Source organism: Adiantum capillus-veneris, chromosome 12 (assembly GCF_014529385.1).
Source record: "Adiantum capillus-veneris isolate H3 chromosome 12, ASM1452938v2, whole genome shotgun sequence".
Lineage (NCBI taxonomy): Eukaryota > Viridiplantae > Streptophyta > Polypodiopsida > Polypodiales > Pteridaceae > Adiantum > Adiantum capillus-veneris.
The window spans coordinates 155,118,041-155,142,686 of NC_140942.1; the positions used below are offsets into that span (position 1 = coordinate 155,118,041).

General features: G+C 40.2%; 1 protein-coding gene across 1 annotated transcript in view; it reads left to right on the forward strand.

The window, feature by feature from the left end:
• LOC147446721 (putative LRR receptor-like serine/threonine-protein kinase At1g05700) overlaps positions 1 to 18,282 on the forward strand; it is a 33,875-nt gene extending 15,593 nt beyond the window's left edge. The window contains exon 3 of the mRNA XM_086526291.1: positions 17,714 to 18,282. Within this exon, the coding sequence (XP_086382417.1) occupies positions 17,714 to 18,212 (499 nt within the window). The 3' untranslated portion in view covers positions 18,213 to 18,282. The remainder of the gene's footprint in view (positions 1 to 17,713) is intronic.
• The last annotated feature ends 6,364 nt before the right edge of the window (positions 18,283 to 24,646 follow it).

Sequence of the window (24,646 nt, forward strand, 5' to 3'; positions counted from 1 at the left end):
CATACTTCCACGGGAAAAGCACCTTTTGAGGTAATTGAGGGAAGATAAAAAAGTCTCCTGCTGCTTAAGGTACACGGGAAGATCTTCGTTGCAGATGAGTATAACCGAGACCTTCAAGAATCTTTCAGGGATGGTATCTCTATCTCACAGCAACGGAAAAAGGATGTTGCTGATAAGCACAGAAGAACTCAAGCCTTTAAAGAAAATGATTGGGTCTTACTCAAATTTCCCAAGGCTCAATTAAGGCACACGACGGGCAAGAATCCTAAGGAACACCAAAAGTACTATGCTAAGTTAGCAAAAAGGTACTATGGTCCCTTCCAGATTCTTAGGCCAATCAATGGGATGGCCTATCAACTCAAATTTCCCAGCAATTGGCTCATACACAATGCTTTCCATCTGATCCTACTAAAGACTTACAAAGGAGAGCCACCTCAAGAACCAATGATTGAAGACCCACTGGAGATCGAGAACCAAGAAGAGGTGATGCAACCCGAGTCCATTTTCCGACATAAAGACATGTTACTAAGAGGCGGTAAGACTATCCGACTACATCTTATTAAGTTTAATAATTATCCTTTTGAAGATGCTAAATGGATGCAAGGCATACAATTAAAGGATAACCTAAACCTTGTCAATGCTTACAATGCTTCCCTAGAGTAAGCAAATGTACAAATGTTTAAAATGAGAAAATTTTTTGTCTTATAAGACTCTCTTTTTCTTTATTGTGCACAAAAATGAAGTAGTATGCATGCTTAGATCAGGTTTGCGGAGATGACGTCTCCCAAACACCAAGTAGAGCTTGTCACTCTACTATGGGAGATTGATAGGACTAATGTGAAAACATGCTTGCGACAGCTTAGGCTCTCAAGCGCCAAATGGACTAGTCATCCATTTTGGAACGATGTCGTAGGGTAACATAGGGATCCTCTACCCACTAGAAAAAGGACTAATGAATATGCTTTATCTTCTCTATCCCATAGTCAAGGATGACTATGATTTCAAGAGAGAGTTAGTGTCATAATAAATAACATCTAATTCTCCTAAATCATTTTCTCATGTTAAACTAATCATTTAATATGGGGAAGTGCCAGGGGAGAAAAATCTAGAATATTGGTTAAGCTGGGAGACCGGCCACAGTAGGGATCCAAAGGAGGGAAAATAGAGATCCAAAGGGAGGGCCATCTGCAAAAGAGAAATGTGCAACAATGGGCTTAAAAGACCCTAAGGTTTAGTCCCATTAAGACTTCCAAAATGCTAAGATTCCAAAATTCAAAGGTTGTGTCCAAAGGTCATCACTAGGGAAATTGGATGCTTTGTGTGTGTACCAAAAAAGTCTTCATGCATCCCTACATAGGAGGGGGAGAGCCCTAGAAGTAGGAGATCAGAGAGAAACACATACACACACATTCAAAAAATCCTTTACACAAGGGGAAACAGGGACACATGTCAGCTCCCTAGTCCAGATGTCTACAAGGTGTACTCAAATCCTATTGGATGGCCGTGGAGGTGGACCAATGAGAATTAGGCTAGAGTAAATCTAGTTTAAAAAATTTAAAACACTTAATAAAATAACCAATAATAATTAATCTCTCTACAAGACTATTGGACAGTCTCTCAATGGCTCCAATGAGCATTCAGTAGCCCAAAGGCTTGCCTAACTCCTATTGGCCAGGAGACAAAGGGGTCCAATGAGACTTTAGTTGCATTAATTAATTACCCAAATCTCTCACAAAAGGGGAAAGGGGGACACATGTCATAAGGTTATCACTTATGCTGCTTAAATTCCATTGGCTAAGCCTCCAGAGGCCCAATACGTTTGCATCATGAGCAAATAGCAAGAGGGGTCGACCAAAAGAGAGAGAGAGAGAGAGAGAGAGAGAGAGAGAGAGAGAGAGAGAGAGAGAGAGAGAGAGAGAGAGAGAGAGAGGTTGAATTTCTCAAGGCATTATGGCATATACATTCACACTAATCCATGTGTGGAGTAAGAAGACTTTCTCTCTCCTTCTCAAGCTTATGACCTACTCCAAGATTGTGAGAAGGGAGGCCTACACCAACAACTCCTGGCTTTGTGATTCAAACCCAACCAAGATCCAATCTTCAATGCATGATCATCTCCTGTACCCTGCTAGCTACTAAGCTAATCTATGCTAATATGAGTGATTATGTGAGGAGATGTATATCTTTCTTGTAAGGCTACTCCTTCTTCCTCTCAATCTACTCTCATACCCCGCTAGCTCTCACCATCTTTGAAGGTGTGTGAGATCTTGGGTCTGAGAACGTGAGGAAATTGATGTTGTGTTTAATAAGTGTTTTGCTTAGTGCTTGAATTTTCCATCTCCATTGCACTATCTAGTACTGAAGGAACACAAAGAATTGTATTGTAAAATGTCTCTCTTAACCATAATACAAAGCCTTTTGGAGGGGGGACCGGCTCCATGAAAATCCGGTCCTCAACTATTGTCAATAGCTTAATTTCTCTCTCTTTTGAAGTATTTTTCATGCTATCTAACTAGGTGTTATACTTTTTGTTGCTCTCTCCACCCAAGCACTCTTGTTATTCTCATTAGAAATCTATTCTAATGAAATGCTCACTATGTTCATGCTATTTTCCACTACACACAAGTTACTAGACCATTAAATGTTACATTGGTATCAGAGCACAAGGTTTCTCTTTTCTTGCTCAAGAAGGGAGTTCCTCAAGCTAGCTATAAATGGTTGGTACTATTAATTGCATTTGAGTAAGTAGAATAGGGAATTTTGATCCTTGGAGTGTGCCTACCTTCGTGCAGATAACGGGGCATGACCGGCGAGAGCTATGGTCTTAATAATGGAGTCCTATGGGGCTTGCCTATGGCTTAACCACTATTGAGATATTAGAAGCTTGAGAGGAGCCAGTGTTGTTTTGGTGTTGAACGCCCCTCTCTTATATTCCTTGCAATTAATGGTATTTTAGCCACGGGTACAGTAGCTTGAGTGATTTTTTAAAAGGGGTAAAGAGGAGTAGCATTTAGGGCTTGAAGTGCCAAAGTACACCTAAAAAATTTACACCTAAATGTTGTTAGAATGGATGACAATAGTAAAGAGAGTGAAATTAATGTTGATAGCTTTGATTTTGCTAATGATCAGGCTACTAATGATGCCCCTATGCTTGTTAACTATCTTGTTTCTAGGCTTCAACAAGCCATGGGCAATCCATCCCTCCAAAGTGAAGTGCAACGGTAGCTTCGTGCTCATGGGATTCTCCAAGCTCCCCACCATGACGAGAGAGTACCTAGGAAGCCTCCTTGTGAGACTTCCAAAAGAGGACTCTCTCTGATTCCGGAAGAAGAAGAGGATCCATACAAAGGGCTCAGAAATCTGCTTCTCGATGACACATCTCCTTCCCAAAGGATAATTCAAGAGCCTCCACCAAAGGAATAAGAAAGAAGTAAGTCTCCTGCCACCTCGATGGAGATGGCTGCACAAAGAGAGTGGGCTAAATGCTCTCCATCACCTCCAAAATGGAGAAGACCATCGCACACTTCTCCACACCATAATTCAAAGAGGGATGACAAAAAGCAAGAGAAGAAAAAGGCGACAAAGAAGACACCCTCTTCTCCATCTTCTTCATCCTCTTCCTCTTATGAAAGTGATGATTAAGACAAAGAAGATCAAGGGAAGAAAAAGGATAGAAAGAGGTCACCCTCCTCTCCATATTCCTCAAATTCTTCATCTTTTGAAGAAAGTGATGGTGCAGCTTTGGAACCATAAAAAAGAAGAGGCCATAGGAAATCCTATGCCGCATGGAAGAGGTCATTCAAGCTCAAAAAGTTCAAAGAGGGAGGAAAGAGCATCTCTTTCCTTACCTACGATGGCACCTTTGGTGTAAAGAATGAGGATGCAAGAGAGCTACACAAGACAAGCACAAAGCACACAGAGATGGAAAGCTTCTTCTTCTTCTTCACAGAAAAGAGAGTACAAAATGACTAAGTGCTAAAGCTGAAAAGTAGCACATATGTACATGCGATCACTAAGTGTGAACTCGCTAGAAGCGTACTAGGCTGGCACTATAAGTGTAGTCCACCCAGCTGTAGAATCACTGGCAGAGATCCTCCGTGTCGGTCACCTAACGCGCCAGTGAGTAAATGCCGTAAGCGGCCAAGACCCGTAGTGGATGCCAGCTCAAGGTGTAGAGCTCGACATCTCAACACTCCCGCTCGAGCTCTGCATGTCGCAGAGTCTAAGCATAGTCCAGAAACGTCGAAGCTTCTCAGCTCCGAGGGCCTTGGTAAAGATATCCGCTATCTGCTCCTCTGTGCTGACGTAGACCAAGTCGATGTCGCCCGCCAACACTCGCCCTCGAACGTAGTGGTAATGGACCTCTATGTGTTTGGTCCTGGCATGGAACACTGGGTTCCTAGCCAACTGCATGCTGCTGAGGTTGTCACAATGGATGACAATCTGCTGGTCCACCTGCACTCCCAAGTCCTCAAGTAATGTGCGTAGCCAAGCTACCTCACACGCCGCAACTGCTGCACCTCTGTACTCGGCCTCTGTGCTCGATAAAGCAACCGTAGGCTGTTTTTTGCTGCTCCAAGTAACAATAGCACTCCCAAAAGAGAACATGAATACACTCGTAGATCTCCTATCAACAATGCTACCTGCCCAATCTGCATTTGTATACCCATACAATGCTAATGGCGCATCTGCTGCATAGAACAATGCGTAGTCAAGAGTCCCTTGCACATACCGAAGTGTGCGTCGTACTCCATCCAAATGTGGCTTCCTCGGAAGCTGCATGAACTGAATCTCCAAGCCTACTGTGTAGCTCAAGTCTGGCCTCGTGATAGTCAAGTAGATTAGACTACCCACAATCTTCCTATACATGTTGACATCCTCAACAACATCACCCTTCTCTGCACTCAGCTTTGCATTCACATCCAAGGGAATAGAAATTGGCTTACAATCAGCCATACCATACTTTGACAACATGTCCAAAGCATATTGTCTCTGTGATAGCCATACACTCTCTGGAGTCCTGATCACCTCAATGCCAAGAAAGTAGCGCAACTCGCCTAAATCTTTCATTTCAAACTCCTGTTTGAGAAGACCCTTCACATGGTCAATCTCCATAGCATTGTCACCAACAATAATGAGGTCATCTACATATATGGTAATGACCACAATCCCCACATCACTCTCACGTACATAGAGTGAATGATCAGCATGAGCTCTGCTAAAACCAATACTGACAAGATACTTGGCAATCCTATCATACCATGCTCTAGAGCCCTGCTTCAAACCATACAAAGCTTTGAGAAGTCTGCATACATAATCTGGGTAACCTGGATCGACATAACCAGGTGGCTGATCCATATACACTTCCTCTTGAAACTCACCATTCAAGAAGGAATTCTTTACATCCATTTGATGCATAATCCATCCTCTAGATGCAGCCACTGCTATGACAGCTCTCACAGTCGTCATCTTTGCCATTAGAGCAAAGGTGTCCTCATAGTCTATGCCATACGTCTGTGCATAACCCTTTGCGACCAGCCTTGCCTTGTGACGCTCAATGTTACCATCAGCCTTATGCTTGGTTTTATACACCCATTTACAGCCAATAGCTTTCTTGCCACTTGGCAATGGCACCAACTCCCATGTGTCGTTTGCTTCCAATGCAGCCATCTCTTCATTCATTGCATCATCCCAATGCACATTTCCAACTGCATCCTCAAAACATGTGGGCTCCACATCCTGTATCACCTTAGCCATGTAGGCTTGGTGATGCGCTAGATACCCATCATAAGTCAATTTCTGAACTGGATTTCTGACTCTATTAGATCTACGCGGTCCTGGGTCACTCTTTTGCCCTCTAGAATCTTCTTGTACTTTCCTTACACGAGGTGTCCTGACAGTCGGAATTCCAAATTCCTCATCAAGACTTTGTTCAGAACCATCTGAATCCATGTCTACATGTGAAAAACCTGATGATGCATCAGCCATAAAGGGAGGTTCATCAACCTTTTCCTTTCCTTTTCGTGATAAATTCCCTGTACCTATTGGTGGAGTAACCTGCGTACGTAGTCTACCATTCCATGGTTTCTCAACAGAGCCACGAGAAGAGGAGTCTTGTGGTCCACTCAAAACCTGTGATTGTGGCCTCACATTTTGTACAACCACATCATCTTTTACATCAGCCCAAATAGTGCCATGTGCATTACTGTACCAGCTGCTCATCTCATCAAATACTACATCTCTACTCACTCGTAATTCTCGTGTAGTAGGATTGTAACACCTGTACCCCTTTTGTTCAAGGGAATATCCCACAAGAATACATTTCTCTGCTTTAGGATCCAATTTCCTACACAACTCATCTGGTACATGCACGTAAGCTATGCAGCCAAACACTTTCAAGTGTTCCAAATCAGGCTTTGTACCTGTAAACTTTTCCTCAGGTGTTACATCATGCACCGCAGCTGTAGGTGTCCTGTTCATAATGTACACAACTGTATTTACGGCTTCAGCCCAGAAATGATGAGGCATGTTCTTCTCATTCATCAATGCACGTGCAACCTCAGCAATGTGCCTGTTTTTCCTTTCTGCGACCCCATTCTGTTGTGGAGTATATCTGCATGTAAACTGCCTGCGTATACCATGCATTCGCAAAAAATCTGAAAAATCATTGGAGAAGTACTCTCCCCCTCCATCTGACCTCAATGTCTTGATTTGCATATCTGTCTCCTTCTCAATCATGACTTTGAAGTCTTGAAAGTGACCAAACACTTCACTTTTGTTACGCATGAAGTAGACCCATACTTTCCTTGTATGGTCATCAATGAAAGATACATAATACCTGCAACCATGTATACTTGCAGTATCGGTTGGACCCCAAACATCTGTGTGCACCATCTCAAGTGGCTTTTTACATACATTGCGCTCATGTAGAAATGAGCCCTTTGACTGTTTTCCGAAGTGGCATGCTGCACACACTTTATGCATACCATCCACCTTGAATTTGGGCAAACCTTTTACAATCTGTTTTGATTGCATGCTGCGCAATCTCTGCTCATTGACATGGCCAATGCGTTTGTGCCAAATGTCAACATCAGCCACAACACCTGTGCCCTATGCAAATAATGCAGCTTTTACCTCAGGCATGTCTACATTCAGTGTAAACATTCTGCCCACACATTTGCCCTCTGTGATCAGCTTACAGCCATTGTAGAAATCTTCTACATAACAGCCATTTGGATTGAAGCGAACCTGCAAACCCTGCTCAACCATTTGTCCAACAGAAACAAGATTCTTTGTAATGTTTGGGACATGAAGTACATCTACTAAGTACTTTGATTTCCCACTCTTCGTATTTAGAGGTATGTCCCCTACATGAGCAATGGGGTGAGCTGTGTCATCTCCTGTTTGCACATAGCCTGACACATCTGGTTTGCGCATATCTCTAAACCACTCTCCACGAGACGTCATGTGATTAGAGGCACCTGAATCCACATACCAAACATCATCTTGGGTGGAATTCTTTGCAATCATTGTATTCATTACATGCTCCATAACAAACATGCGCTCGTTTTTGTTGTCATCTGCATCTCTGCTAGTAGATGCATAGTTGCCCTGTTCTCTCTTTCCACTTGCTTTTCCCTTTGGACAGTCACGTGACATGTGACCTCTTTCACCACAAGTCCAACATTCTTTGCTATCTGGAGTATGTTGCTGCCTGCTTGATCCTGCACCACGACCTCTTTGACTCCCCCTGCCTTGAGACTGGTTTCCCCTGCCACCTGTATTGTTTTGATTTGATTGAACTTCCAGAAATTGGCCCCTGCAACCCCTTGGGCCTCGACCACGACCTCTACCTCTACCTCTGTTGGAGTTAGAATAGAAGGCCTGTTCAGAATTATTTCTGCCATGAGAAGAAGATGTGTCAAGGTTCTTCTCCTCAAGAATAAGCATAGAAATCAAATCTTGGAACACGCGGATGTCGTCTCTTGTATTCATGGAAGACCTAAAATGTACATACTCATCTCCTAGACCATCCAAGCATGCACGGACAATGTCATCGTCTTCCACTCAGACTTTAATAGATCCAAGAGCCTCAATGATACTCTTGATCTTCAAGGCATAATCATTGATTGAGAGGTTGTTCCTCTTAACCTGATTTAGCTCCGACTTTAGTTGAAGCTTCCTGGCCTTGGTGTTCACCTCGAACACTCTGCCTAAGTTTCTCGATGCAATGGCGGGGGTTTTAGCATCCTGTAGATAGCCCATCATGCCATCTGTGATGCTCATAGAAAGCCAATACATCACTTTTCTTTGGCCTTGTTGCCAGTCCCTCAAAGCTTTCCTTTGTTCTGCTGTAGCATTTGCCTCGGGAATCTCTGGTTCCTTTTCATTGTCTCCTTCTACATAGTCCCAATAACCTTTTCCTTTTAGGAAATTTGTTATTCTGAACTTCCATGCAGGGTAGTTATTTTTCTCAAGCTTCTCAGTAACAATCTGATTGAAACCCTCAGACATCTTGAAGCACTAAGACAAAATAGCTGCAATCTGCAAAAACCTGCAAATCTGCTGAACCTGCTATCGTGGTACCTGTAACGCTTTCTACACTCAACGAGTGTCCACAATCAAGCATACATACAACCACTGTACTTGTACAGTAAATCTCTGTATACTGCACTTTGGAGACCTGTTCAGAAACTTGTGCGAAAAACCCGGTCGTGGATTGCGAACGAAGGGATTGTGATGCTCTTGCTCTCTTAGCCTCTCTTGCCTGCACCAGGCTCTGATACCATGTAAAGAATGAGGATGCAAGAGAGCTACATAAGACAAGCACAAAGCACACAGAGATGGAAAGCTTCTTCTTCTTCTTCACAGAAAAGAGAGTACAAAATGACTAAGTGCTAAAGCTGAAAAGTAGCACATATGTACATGCGATCACTAAGTGTGAACTTGCTAGAAGCATACTAGGCTGGCACTATAAGTGTAGTCCAGCTGTAGAATCACTGGCAGAGATCCTCCGTGTCGGTCACCTAACGCGCCAGTGAGTAAATGCCGTAAGCGGCCAAGACCCGTAGTGGATGCCAGCTCAAGGTGTAGAGCTCGACATCTCAACATTTGGTGCTACGGAAAAAGTCTTGGCCTTTATCCAACAATTTGATGCGGCGTTTGGAGATGAGGGCTTTACGGAGTCCTCTAAGCTACACCATGTAGCTATGCACTTTCAAAATTCCTCCAGGCAATGGTGGTCTAGCCTACGAGCCAACGGTGAATCTCCATGAACATGGAAAGTTTTAAGAGCTTCCATTATGAAGCAATTTTTGGCCATCCATGCCAAAGATAAAGTAGTCATTGAATGGTGAAACTTGAAGCTCTCTCCCTACGAATCCATTCACAAATATGTAGACAAGTTTTGGGACGTACAACTCAAAGCCACTGTCTTCAAAAAGTTGGAGTTTGGAGAGAAAAGCAACAATTTTGTGTGGGCTTAACTGAAGAAATGGCGCAGTATGTCAACTCCCAAAGGCCACGCACCATATCGGCGGTTATACACCATACAATGGTGTCTTCTCGCATCAATTTCCAAACAAGGGCTAAAAGAAATTCTAAGCCCGCGGAAAACAAGGGTTCCAATGAGCCTAAGGGGAAGGACAATGTCCAAAAGTCTCCTAAGGGAAATTTCAACAAAGCTAAGAAGAAGTGAGTTTACAAAGGCAAAAATAAACTCTCTCCTGAAGAGCTTGAATTTTATTGCAAGGATAACCGTTGTTTCAAGTGCGGCGAGCAAGGGCATGTGTACAACGCTTGTCCCCAAAAGAACACCCGCCATGAGTCTCCTAGAGCTACCTTGGTTGAAATCCAAGAGGATAAAACTCACCACAAAGGATCTCCTCTATGCAATGCTTGGGGAAAGGTAAGAGAACATGATGCTTTTATTCTCTTTGACCCTGGTTCTACTCAAAATTTCATATCCATAGAGTTGGCCACCAAGCTAGGCATACAAGCCTACTAGATGGGAGATGTCCTACTCGCAAACGGTGCTTTCAAGGGGCAAGAAGATTCAGTCACTCCCTTAATCGGGAAATTGAGGCTCCATGTCCAAAGCTACGTGGACAAAGAGGACTTCTTTATCTCTCCTCTCAAGCAGGAGGATGTAATCCTAGGGGCACCATGGTTTGATCGCATGGCTGCCAATGTTAAATTCCTTGAAAGAAGAATCTACTTTAGGTTCAGGGAGAAGGATATGTACATATGCAAGCTTTTAACAAGTCAATAAAGAGATTTATTTCCGTGTACATGATTTTTGTTAAAGATTCTCAAAATAAAACTAATGCTTTAACAAAAGAAAATATAAACAATCACAAAGAATTAGAGTTAAGCAATTTTCTCAAGGGGTTTCAAGATGTCTTAATTGACGACATCCCTTGTGAGCTACCTCCTAAATGAGGCAAGGATGACCATGCAATTGAAATTCTTCCAGGAAATTCACTGCCTAATAAACCTCCTTATAGAGTTTCTCAAGCTCAGCAAGAGAAGATTATGAAGCAAGTGCATGAGTTAGTTGAGAAGGGCATGGTTAGGCCTAGTTCATCTCCATTTTATTCTCCTATGCTATTAGTGCAAAAGAAAGACGGCACATATTGTATGTGTGTCAAGTATAGAGCACTAAATAGGATCACTATCAAGAATAGGTTTCCGTTCCAGAGGTAGACGACCTATTTGATAAGCTACAAGGATCCACCTACTTCAATAGGATTGACCTAGAATCAAATAAGGATAGTTGATCAAGACATTGTAAAGATCACATTTTGCACTACGTTTGGTCTTTACAAATACATTGTCATGCCTTTTGGCTTGACCAATGCACCGACCACATTCAACCGCTTGATGGAGAAGCTATTCAGGCCTCATCGAACCTTTATTGCAGTGTTCTTTGATGATATCATCATCTACTCTAATTCATTAGACGAACACAAGGAACACCTCTAGGTAATATTTCAAGTTCTAAGAGAGAATAAACTTTATGTTAATCGAAAGAAAAGTGAATTTTTCTTGCAAGAGATTCAGTATTTAGGTCACATTATTTAGGACCTCAAGATGGCATCCAAATGGATCCATTAAAGTTAGAGGTAATAAAAGGATGGCCTAAACCAATGAATCTTCATGAACTAAGAAGCTTTATAGGTATGTGTGCATTCTATAGATGCTTCATAGAAAAGTTCTCACAAATTGTAGGACCATTACATGACCTAACAAAGAAAAATGTTAGGTATACATGGTCTGCCAAAGAGAACAATGCTTTCAAAAGTCTTAAAGAAAATCTTATCTCTCAACCTATGCTTACATTTCTGGATCTCTCAAAGCCATTGGAGGTTCAATGTGACGCTTGTGGTGATTGCCTTAGAGTTGTTTTGCTCCAAGAAGGGTACACCATACCCTATGAAAGTCCAAGGCTCAACCCTATTGAGCAAGCTCTAGGCATATATGAAAAGGAACTTCTCGTAGTTCTATATGCCTTAGACTTATTGAAGCACTATTTATTGGGGACTCCTTTCATTCTGCAAACGGATCACCAAAGTCTTTAAGTACTTCATGACGCAGACCAAGCTCTCTGACAAACAAATGAGGTGGGCAAATTTCCTTTCGCAATTTGATTTTCATATTGCTCAAATTGTTGGCAAGCATAATCAAGTAGCCGATGCACTCTCAAGACGGCCGAGAGTGAATGCGGTTTCTATAGCAACTCACAATTATTTATCTTCTATGATAGCTGAGTATGCTATTGATCTCGATTTTAGAGATGTGATTTGAGCCCTTGCATTAGTGAAGAAAGAAGAACCATTTACTTTACAAGATGGTCATCTTCTCTATGGAAATAGACTATGTGTTACTAACTCACTACGTGAGAAAGTAATGTATGAATCTCATGCGTCTCCTTATGCAGGGCATAGAGGGATTCAGTCTACTCTAAAGGGGATTGAAACATCTTTCTATTGGCCTACCATGAAATCAAACATAAAGAGTATGTTTCTAAATGTGTGGTATGCCAAAAGAGGAAGTTTGACAGAGGGAAGCAACCTGGATTGCTTCAAACTTTTCCAATCCCTAATTCACCATGGGAGAGCACATCCATGGATTTTATCTTTGGATTGCCAAAGTTTACCCATGGGAATACGGGAATATGGACAATAGTAGACAGGTTCAATAAACAAGCTCATTTTATACCTGTCAAAAAGACTATCAAAGCCCATCAAATGGCAACCCACATCATTTCACAAATCTTCAAGTACCATGGCTTGCCAATGTCCATAGTGTCCGATAGACATCCTAGAATGACCAGTAATTTTTGGAAGGGTCTCTTTGAGAATTTAGGGACAAGGCTAAATTTCTCTTCGGCCTATCACCCACAAAAGGATGGCCAAATTGAAATAGCTAACCTAACAATTCTTGATCTACTAAAGGCCTATGTAATGGAAGTAGATCAAAGGTCCCAATGGGATAAGTAATTACCCTTAGTGGAGTATGCCTACAATAACACTGTACATACTTCCACGGGAAAAGCACCTTTTGAGGTAATTGAGGGAAGATAAAAAAGTCTCCTGCTGCTTAAGGTACACGGGAAGATCTTCGTTGCAGATGAGTATAACCGAGACCTTCAAGAATCTTTCAGGGATGGTATCTCTATCTCACAGCAACGGAAAAAGGATGCTGCTGATAAGCACAGAAGAACTCAAGCCTTTAAAGAAAATGATTGGGTCTTACTCAAATTTCCCAAGGCTCAATTAAGGCACACGACGGGCAAGAATCCTAAGGAACACCAAAAGTACTATGCTAAGTTAGCAAAAAGGTACTATGGTCCCTTCCAGATTCTTAGGCCAATCAATGGGATGGCCTATCAACTCAAATTTCCCAGCAATTGGCTCATACACAATGCTTTCCATCTGATCCTACTAAAGACTTACAAAGGAGAGCCACCTCAAGAACCAATGATTGAAGACCCACTGGAGATCGAGAACCAAGAAGAGGTGATGCAACCCGAGTCCATTTTCCGACATAAAGACATGTTACTAAGAGGCGGTAAGACTATCCGACTACATCTTATTAAGTTTAATAATTATCCTTTTGAAGATGCTAAATGGATGCAAGGCATACAATTAAAGGATAACCTAAACCTTGTCAATGCTTACAATGCTTCCCTAGAGTAAGCAAATGTACAAATGTTTAAAATGAGAAAATTTTTTGTCTTATAAGACTCTCTTTTTCTTTATTGTGCACAAAAATGAAGTAGTATGCATGCTTAGATCAGGTTTGCGGAGATGACGTCTCCCAAACACCAAGTAGAGCTTGTCACTCTACTATGGGAGATTGATAGGACTAATGTGAAAACATGCTTGCGACAGCTTAGGCTCTCAAGCGCCAAATGGACTAGTCATCCATTTTGGAACGATGTCGTAGGGTAACATAGGGATCCTCTACCCACTAGAAAAAGGACTAATGAATATGCTTTATCTTCTCTACCCCATAGTCAAGGATGACTATGATTTCAAGAGAGAGTTAGTGTCATAATAAATAACATCTAATTCTCCTAAATCATTTTCTCATGTTAAACTAATCATTTAATATGGGGAAGTGCCAGGGGAGAAAAATCTAGAATATTGGTTAAGCTGGGAGACCGGCCACAGTAGGGATCCAAAGGAGGGAAAATAGAGATCCAAAGGGAGGGCCATCTGCAAAAGAGAAATGTGCAACAATGGGCTTAAAAGACCCTAAGGTTTAGTCCCATTAAGACTTCCAAAATGCTAAGATTCCAAAATTCAAAGGTTGTGTCCAAAGGTCATCACTAGGGAAATTGGATGCTTTGTGTGTGTACCAAAAAAGTCTTCATGCATCCATACATAGGAGGGGGAGAGCCCTAGAAGTAGGAGATCAGAGAGAAACACATACACACACATTCAAAAAATCCTTTACACAAGGGGAAAGAGGGACACATGTCAGCTCCCTAGTCCAGATGTCTACAAGGTGTACTCAAATCCTATTGGATGGCCGTGGAGGTGGACCAATGAGAATTAGGCTAGAGTAAATCTAGTTTAAAAAATTTAAAACACTTAATAAAATAACCAATAATAATTAATCTCTCTACAAGACTATTGGACAGTCTCTCAATGGCTCCAATGAGCATTAGTAGCCCAAAGGCTTGCCTAACTCCTATTGGCCAGGAGACAAAGGGGTCCAATGAGACTTTAGTTGCATTAATTAATTACCCAAATCTCTCACAAAAGGGGAAAGGGGGACACATGTCATAAGGTTATCACTTATGCTGCTTAAATTCCATTGGCTAAGCCTCCAGAGGCCCAATACGTTTGCATCATGAGCAAATAGCAAGAGGGGTCGACCAAAAGAGAGAGAGAGAGAGAGAGAGAGAGAGAGAGAGAGAGAGAGAGAGAGAGAGAGAGAGAGGGTTGAATTTCTCAAGGCATTATGGCATATACATTCACACTAATCCATGTGTGGAGTAAGAAGACTTTCTCTCTCCTTCTCAAGCTTATGACCTACTCCAAGATTGTGAGAAGGGAGGCCTACACCAACAACTCCTGGCTTTGTGATTCAAACCCAACCAAGATCCAATCTTCAATGCATGATCATCTCCTGTACCCTGCTAGCTACTAAGCTAATCTATGCTAATATGAGTGATTATGTGAGGAGATGTATATCTTTCTTGTAAGGCTACTCCTTCTTCCTCTCAATCTACTCTCATACCCCGCTAGCTCTCACCATCTTTGAAGGTGTGTGAGATCTTGGGTCTGAGAACGTGAGGAAATTGATGTTGTGTTTAATAAGTGTTTTGCTTAGTGCTTGAATTTTCCATCTCCATTGCACTATCTAGTACTGAAGGAACACAAAGAATTGTATTGTAAAATGTCTCTCTTAACCATAATACAAAGCCTTTTGGAGGGGGGACCGGCTCCATGAAAATCCGGTCCTCAACTATTGTCAATAGCTTAATTTCTCTCTCTTTTGAAGTATTTTTCATGCTATCTAACTAGGTGTTATACTTTTTGTTGCTCTCTCCACCCAAGCACTCTTGTTATTCTCATTAGAAATCTATTCTAATGAAATGCTCACTATGTTCATGCTATTTTCCGCTACACACAAGTTACTAGGCCATTAAATGTTACATCCCCTTCCTAATTCACCATGGGAGAGCCTATCCATGGTTAGTAAAAAAGACTATTAAGGCACATCAAATGGCAACCCTCTTCATACCTCATATTTTCAAATACCATGGCTTACCAGCATCCATAGTGTTGGACACAGATCCTAGAATGACCAATAATTTTTGGAAGGGTATACCAAAAGACTATGTTACGGAAGTATATCAACCCTCACAATGGGAGAAGTACTTACCCCTTGTAGAGTATGCATTCAATAGCCTTGTACATACTTCTACACAAAAGGCACCTTTTGAGGTCATATGGGGAAGATCTAAAAGTCCCTTGCTACTTAAGGTACATGGGAAGATCTTCGTTATGAGTAGAGTCCAAGATTTACAACAATATTTTCAAAAGATTAAAGAGTCTATATCCATCTCACAACAAATTCAAAAAGTTGGTGCTAATAGACACAGAAGATCCTTATCTTTTAAGAAAAATGATTGGGTCTTGCTAAAGTTCCCCAAGGCCTGTCTAAGGAAAACTACGAGCAAGAATATTTTGGGCCACTAGAAGTATTATGCTATGTTAGCAAAAAGATACTACGGTCATTTTCAAATTCTTAAGCCAACCAACGAGATGGATTGTCAATTAAAGTTTCCCAATCATTCTCTCATACACAATGCTTTTTATGTGAGCCTACTCAAGTCTTACAAAGGAGAGCCACCAAGAGAAGCAATACTTGAAGGCCCTTTAGGAATCGAGGATCAAGAAGAGGTACTCCAAGCCAAATCCACCCTTCATCATGAAGAAAAAGTGCTAAGACATGGTAAGATTATACGGCGATATCTTATTAAATTTGAGAATTATCCTTTTGTAGATGCTAGATGGATGCAAGGAAGAAAGCTTAAGAATAATATGAACCTAATTGTTAATGCTCGCAATGATACATTAGAGTAAGAAAATGTAAATGCATTTTAAATAAACAATGTTTTTGTCTTATAATACTCTATCATTTTCTTTTATTGTGCACAAATTTAAGAAGTATGCATGCTTAGGTTCATGTTTGTGACGACGACGTCTCCTAAACATGAAGTAGAATTTGTCACTCTACTTTGGAAGGATGATATGGACTAAAGAGCATACATGCTTGCGGTAGCTGAGTCTTGAACCAAGTGGATTAATCATACATTCTACAATGACTTTGTAGGGTAGAAAGGGATCCTTTACCTGCTAGGAAACCATGACTAATGACTAGGCTTTACCTTCTCTACCTCATAGTCGAGGACAACTATGATTTCAATAGAGAGATAATGTCATAACAATCTAATATCCACCTATCCCAAATGATTTTCTCATACTGAATGGATCATTTAATATGGGAAGATAAAATGGAACAAGAGTTAGGATATGGATATGTGCTATTAGATCTATTCTTAGTAGGGGACCAAATGGAGAGAAGTATATCAAAGAGCAATGTACACTTAATGGATATTTAAAAGGCCTTAGGTTAAGTTTCATTAAATCCTCCAAAGGTTACGGTTAAAAGTCCTTAGGCCTAGGACCATTAGGTAAGACTATGGCCAACTTGAGGTGCTTAAGCCAAAAGTCAACACAATTCATACAAAGGAGGGAGTGAGCCCTACATCTAGGAGGATGAGAGAGAACACACACACTCCAAGAGTCACCCTTCTACATGGGGCATAAAGGACACATGTCAGGACCCTAGCAAAGTTTCCCCCAATTAACCTTGAGTCCTATTGGATAGCCTATGGAAAGGACTAATGGGAATTAAGCTTAAACATTATGGAAAATCCCATAAAAAGGATCAATAGGAATTAAAAATCCCTTTATTCCTATTGGAGAGTCTATCAAGGGTCCAATGAGAATTGAGCAAACCATGTGCAAGCTTAATTCCTATAGGCCAATTGACATAGAGAGCCATAAGAATTGAGCTTCAATTTAATTAATAAATTAAGTTCTCTCTCAAAGCATTACAAATTTGCAGCCTTTCCTCCTTTATCTCTATGTTTTGCTAACATGAGATCAAGGTTATCTGGCAAGAGTTTCAATTTTATTTCTACTCCTAGAAAGACTAGTGTTAGCATCCATATTAGTGTCTCTGTCATAGTTGATAGATATGCTAGGTTTTTGTAGAAACCATTGATGATTAGCATTGATATGCTTTGAAAGGGTTAGCAATGTCTTTCATAATGCAGCAACCTCAATCACTAAATTTTCACTCTCACTAGTCTCTTGTGATACTCATTCTAGCCAAGGGATCAAGATTATGCATGATAGTTGTATGACATAAAGAAATGTTTAAGATGGATCTCATTCTATTTTAACACTAAAAGATAAATTGGCGCCAATATACCATGAACTCCATCATGTCTACAAATTTAGAAGACCTATAGCACTTAAAGAGCCCTCTCCTTTAATATATTTTAAAATTCTAAGTATGTCAATATATATATTCATTTTATTGAGAGAGAGAGAGAGAGAGAGAGAGAGAGAGAGAGAGAGAGAGAGAGAGAGAGAGAATGTTTCTAAGTTTTGAATCTTTACAGGTACCCATATGATTCCTTTGATAGATTTTGGACCTCATTTGGGATAGCAGCTGAATATAGCATTATCACAAACAAAAGTGTGGATGGTACAAATAGTGTAAATCTGCCTCCTGGAAGGATCTTGCAATCAGCACTCACATTTAGCACAGGGTTTCAGCTCACACTTTCAAGTGGGGAGGTTGGTCGCACCTACGTATTTGTTCTCTATTTTGCAGAGATCAATGAATCAGTGACAGCAAAAGGACAACGCACCTTCAACATTGAAGTGAATGGGGTACTTTACAACACTGAAGAGCCCATTGATGTCTTTGATAGAGCCGTTGGTGCTTATGAGGCCACCTCCTATACCGTCATTGGAAGCCCCTCCCCAAATGGGGAAATTATTGTCAACCTAACTACCATTAATTCCTCTCTCTTTCCCCCCTTCGTTGCTGCAGTTGAATCTTTCCTCCTCAACAATGTTACATCCTCTGCTTTTTCATCTTCAGATGATGGTTAGTACTAACTCATTCTCACATTGAATCTATGTATCTTAAAAAAAATATGGTGTGCATGGTCTTGAGATGACTTCTTGCTCGAGCTTCTGTAAAGCTATGGTGGATAGACCAATAAGGCATTCATGGTTGCTCCATAGCTAATAGATATTTAGGCATAGATTAGAGAGCGATCTCAATACACAATATGGAATGAAAATAACTTCCTTTAGTTATTGGAATTAGAGAGAGGTATTACAAGCTTTGGGTATGGCCATTTATAGGCTCAATGTGGAGAAGTGCAATCAATGGTTGGATGGATATGCCCCAAAAGTGGAATTAGCAAGGGTCGTGTGAGCTACTACAAGTGGCATGTGGCCAAGTGTGTAGTGTGTTTCTAGGGAATGGGTAGCATGTGTGAGGCATTGTAGGTTCCATAGTTAAAAATGTGACTACGCACTTAATTGGTGCATGTTTGGCTTTTAGGGAGTGTTCTCACTATGAGTATTAGCTAAGAATTACCTCAATAGATGCTACGTAATTTGAAGCTTACACGATACAACATGGATTCTCATCACAGAGTCTAACATGGGTTACATGGGGTAATTGCATTTGGCTCATAAGATGGAATTGGATGCAAGAATATTGTAGGTCTTACCTCCAAACTATATAGATTGGGGTAGTATCTAAACACTTACAATTATAGTTCATCATTCTCTTTTTGGGAACTTCATTAGGGGAATCATCTTCTATGCCTTATTTTCCTTGCTTTTGGAATCTAAATGATTTTGATGATGGTACACATACGGCGTGCACATGGTTTGATATGTGCTAGGTGCATATACATCATGGAAGCACATTTTGTGTATGTGTATGATGATTTTGCTGCTTTGGTTATGGGGCAGTCTTACCAATAGACATTGACAGTGTCTATAACCCCTTACAATCTCAAGATTAGGTATGGCATGCATAGCATCATTCTCCATAGGAGCTTTGATGACTCAAGATTTGCATGCATTACAAATATTACCAAAATATCAAATGCTTTGATGACTTATTGTGAATGCTCCTATGTGAATGCCTTGAATATGCTTTGAAATATGTTTGCTCTCACTTTTGAAGAATGTCTTTGGGTGTTCTTGATGCCAATAAGTAGCTCCTATATAAGAGAGAAAGATTTAGCCTTCTTGAGTTTGACCAAGAGGATTATGACTGTGGGAATGTTATGGAGAACACTTGTAATAGAATTGACACTAGTGCCACTTGTGGAAAAGAACACTTGTGGGGACTTGGCGTTGATATTCAAGGCCACCATTATATGCAAGACAAGCCATTAATGGATCCCAAAGTTGTACTCAATAATTTTAAAGATCTCAATCAAGCCCGCTATTCAAGATTATAAGAGGTTAATGAACATCATGCATGTGGTGCAATGATATAGAGAGAATCATGTAGATGTGTGTGGTCACCAAAGTGTTGTGACGGGAGCGGAAGCAAGGTTGTCGACTCATTAAACTTGAGCAACCTTAGTCATAGGAAGATGTGGTAGCAAGGAGAAGATAGCACAACAAGAGTATGGCTTATGGAATTTAATAGAGAGGGATTTCATACTTGGAAAACCAAGTTGAAAGGCTAGTTATTGAAAGAGGGTTGTGGGGAATAGTCAAGCTGTGTAGATGAGAGGAACATGCCTCAATCATGCCCTAGTTCATAGTTAGACTACCTAGAAAGATCTGGAAGTTATTGGGTGTAATCACTATAGTAATTGTAGAGTATATAGTTAGTGAGAGTCCAATCTGGGTATATATAAATAGAACCCACTACTTCATTTGATGGGGCTATCTTTCCGTAGACTAGAGCAAGTCCTTGTAATCATTGATGTGTTGTTCTTAGCATCACTGAGATCTATTGTATTATTACTTGGTGCCAATTGTGCTTGTTTAAGTATATGAATATACCACTTCTAATTCTCTTGTTCAATTCATGTCTTGTATTTTTAATTTAGATTTTATCCAATTTCTATGATTTTTGAAGTTTAGATTTTGGCTCCATGTCTTTTCTAATAATTAACTCCAAGTCTTCACTAGTGGAGAGGTCAAGCCCTTGATAGAGAACTAACATTCTTAATGTTGCCTAGATGATTAGGAAGAGGGAGGCAACCTAAAGAAGTAAGACCATATAAGCACCGTGGATGAAGGTAGCGTTCTAATGGTGGACCTGACTTTGAGAATGTCAAGACGGATGTCAACCATGACCAAAGGGGTGCTGATGGGATTGGGGGATCTTAGAACTTTGCTCAATCAAGGAGAAGAAATTTAGAGAGGGCTTAAAGACACTCTCATTCTTCACAAGAGTCTCATTAGGTTGATAACAAGGGTAAACAGAAGGTCGAGATGGATGGTAGTGATGGTAGCAGACAAAGCCAAAAAATAGTACATGGAAAGTTGGATAGGAAGGATGTGGTCACAATGGCCGAGACAAATGATCAATACAATGATAGGTGGGATGCTGACACTAATCACTACAATAAACCTAGAACCAAATAAAGGAGGTTAGAAAAAAGATCTAGACACATGGATCACAAATCACACCAACACATACCCAAAAATAGCAAGCAATCAAATTACTTGAAAAATTATTTTCTCATCTTTAAGGGTGGGAAGAAATATGATCCCAATGTCCATATACAAGCATTCAAGCAATATGAAAAATTGAAGGACATCAGTGAGGATGAGTGGAGCAGATAATTTCCACAAAACTTGACAGATGCAACAAGGAAGTGTCGTTACCACTACCTAGTTTGCAATTTGGTGACATACATCAAGTTAATCCCTTGAGGCATTTTTTCTTCAATACATTGATAGTAGAGGACATGAAGACATATTGTGTGAACTAGATAAGATCAAACAGGGTAAGCTATCAGTAAAAAGTTATGTTGAGAAGATAAAAGAGCTGACCAGGTAGCTAAAGAAACCTCCCTCAAAAAAACAAATGAAAACTTTTTTCCCAAGTGGGTTCAGAAGTAAAAAAGATTTAGGAACAAGAGGTAATAGCACCAACAAAGAAATTGAACAATCTGGTGCAAAGGGCACTAAAGCTAGATCAATAGGTTAAGTAGGGGAAGGGCCACAAGGAGAAGGGAGTTAAGTGACAACGAGTCATCAGCATAGGAGTCGGAGTCCAAGAAGAAAGGGTCATGGACAAAGAAAATTAAGGCAATGTCCAGATAAATCATTGAGATGTCCAAAATCACACCTTGTAAAGACCAGGTGTACTTGATGCAAGCTAGATCATAGGTCCAACGAGTGTTGCCAATGCACATACTGTAAAGTATTTGGTCATTTACAAAACACTTGAAAGATTTAGATGCGTCATTTTAAGAAATGAAAAATGGTCTTAATGATCACATTGATGAAATTGGAAGCACCAAACCAGGATGGAATGTTAGGTGCCAAAGAAAACAAGTCTAGTACCAAGAATGGGCCTAAGAGAGGAAGGTATTAGGATACCATGGTAGGGGACTAGGTAGGGATGATTTTGAAAGGAGAAATTTTAGTTGCTAAGCTTGCTAGAAATATGAAAATTTTGCAACCCAATGTGTTGACAATGTAAGATTGAGGTGTCCAAGTTGAAACGAGCCGACCTAGTTCCGGTGTGAGCCATTACCAAGCGAGTTACCAAAAGTGTTGAAGTCGTATCAAAGACTTACTAGATGAACCAATTTAGGAAACAAAACAAACCAAATAAGCTCAGGGATGGGAGAAGCCAAGATCTACTTGGAAGACTAATGGAAAGGCTAAGGAGTTTGACATGTGGCACAAGAAAATAACTCTCACAATGAAGATAATAGAGGATCTAGCTAAGAAGATGCTGGAGTGACTTGAGTGATTAGATGCAAGAACCATCCAAAGGCTAAGAAAATAGATCTAAGGATGAAAAATCATTAGAGGAATTTGATTCCTCACCAAAGGGTCAATTAGCCACTCAAGGGGGGTCACTTAATATTTATGCGACTTTCATGTGAGTGCAACAGGAGGGATTTTTTAATTTCTCTTTTTTTCACATTTCTACATACAAAAGGGTACCATAAAATGGAATTGGGAAAATTTTACAGATTGAATAGAAAAAGGGTATATTTTATTTGTCAAAAACTTATAGTTAAGGATTTTAAAAAATGGTCCTTGAACGCATGTGATATACATAAGTTGTATATAGTGATCCCCCCCCCCTCATAGATACAAGTTCTATACTATTTAATAGCATAATGATTCAAGCTGCAAAAGTGAAAACTTAGAATCTATTCAAAGCATGATATGTCTATTAATTTTCCTATTGGGAAACCAACACACCAATGCATGTAAATGTAGCAAATTATTTGGCAAAGATTAGCACAGAATTAGAACCTAAGGACCTAACAAATGATCTGGAAACTCAACAAGGAAGGACTGCAGAGAAGATGGCTCTGGTCACAATAGGGGGGAATAGGAATATTTCACAGCCAAAATCCATGAGATCTGAGCAGACATCAAAGAAGCAAAAGATTACAAAGGAATTGTAGGAATAGATCATAGCTTGGACAAAAAAAGTTTCCTCAACAATTGTTGATACCGCTATAATCTTAGTTTCTCATAAGACCCAAGGGACTCTAGCAAATAAAGCAATTGTGTTGCCAAGAATCCCACCAGAAGTCACAAGTGAAGTTCTAAAGAATCTTGATCAGCCACAACGTCCAAACACACTATTGTGGTGTATTCTTCAGTAAGTTAAACATCACTTGATAGGTTGCATGTTTTAGAAAGAAACCCATGGTGGGGAACTTAGTAGTAAATACATGTGTAAAGTTATGTATTCCCTACCAGCTGCCTTCCCTCACGTATGATACTAATCAAACAAATAGAGACATAGTCACCAATGGATGTGTTTCCACCATCTAGAGAGGATGGAGCACCATCGTGTGTGCAATAGGCCAAATTTATAGATGCTTAGAGCTTCATCAAAAAATTTGATGTTACCCAACTATAAGTAAAACTCAAAAAGGAGATGATTCATTTTGAAGCTCTACTAAAAGAAAAAATATGTGTCATGGAACTTTTAATTAGTCTACAGTGTAGATAAAAAGAGATCACAAAGGATGTTAAAGCACTTTAGCAGCAGGTTGAGATTTTGAAAGATCAGAACTTTACTTTCAATGCAAGAAAATGGAGGTTGACAAGAGATAGCAATGCCCAATAGACAAAATTAAATTAAAATAAGTTTGTGTTAAACAACTCAAAGAAGGTTCATATAGTCTTGAAACAGTATATTCTAGATAAGTATATCTACCACTCCTTGCTATATATATTCGATCAAGATGGGAATCTAACTCTGAGCTATAAAGACCTACAATACTTAGTCAGCACCATGAAGACATACATGGAAGGAAATATTGAAGAGTTTAGAGCCACACTGGCTAATCATGGCCTCATTGAGCATCTTACCCACGATGTAGATGATGATGAAGACAAAGGTAAAGATGATGATTAACCAAAGAAAGATAAGGATACTAGAGAGGAGACAAGTGATAAAAAGGATGATAACAATGACCAAACCTCTCCACCTCCACTAGTGCCATGGTCAGCAATTGGTGAAAATTGGATGGGAAACACATAAGGAGAAGAAGAGGGACCTAGCAACTAGTTTGATAATCAAGGAAAGAAATAGGGTGATCAAAACCAATGGGGCCAAACTGATCAGGCACTAGATTAACAAACAACGTAGGACAATAGCAAAGTGGGGCTCTCACCAAGGTGGATAAGGGAAAAGCTATGTTGCTTGACCTGGAACTATAGGAGGACCCTTTTTACTCTATATAATGCCTTACTTTGAAGAAGAAGTTACAAGGGGAGAAGGCTCTTCAGATCCAGAATTTTCTACATGATAAAGGTGCATATGCAAATTTGGAGAGGTTCCAAATGTTTTATATTGGGGCAAAGTAAATGATTCACCAATGGAAGATAATTAGATACCATGAGCAAGCGACATGCAAGCTTTCCTCACACCCCAACACAATACATTTATTGGAGTGAGTTCTAGAATATTTGCTAGCTCCATATGATATTTTAGTCAATCGTCATGCACATCAACTCACAAACAATAATGAATATTCTTAGTTTGGGGTTGTAGTTGGAAATGTTGTTGGGAAACCGTCCTTGATAATAGTGTATCACAAACATCAGGCTATAAATACAGACACTCTTAATGAAAATGTGGATTTCTAGGAGATTGATGAAAGAAAAATCCATTAGAAAGAGGATGGGGTCTAGGAGGGCCTCTTTATTTTCCATGAGATTATGGAGGTGATTAAAATTTTGACAAATAGATGCACACCATGTGTGCAAGACTGGTGGGTGTGTAAGAGAGGTGTAAGAGTGGTCAAAGGTTGCACATTTTCCCCCAAAAAAGAGGGTGGACATATCATTTT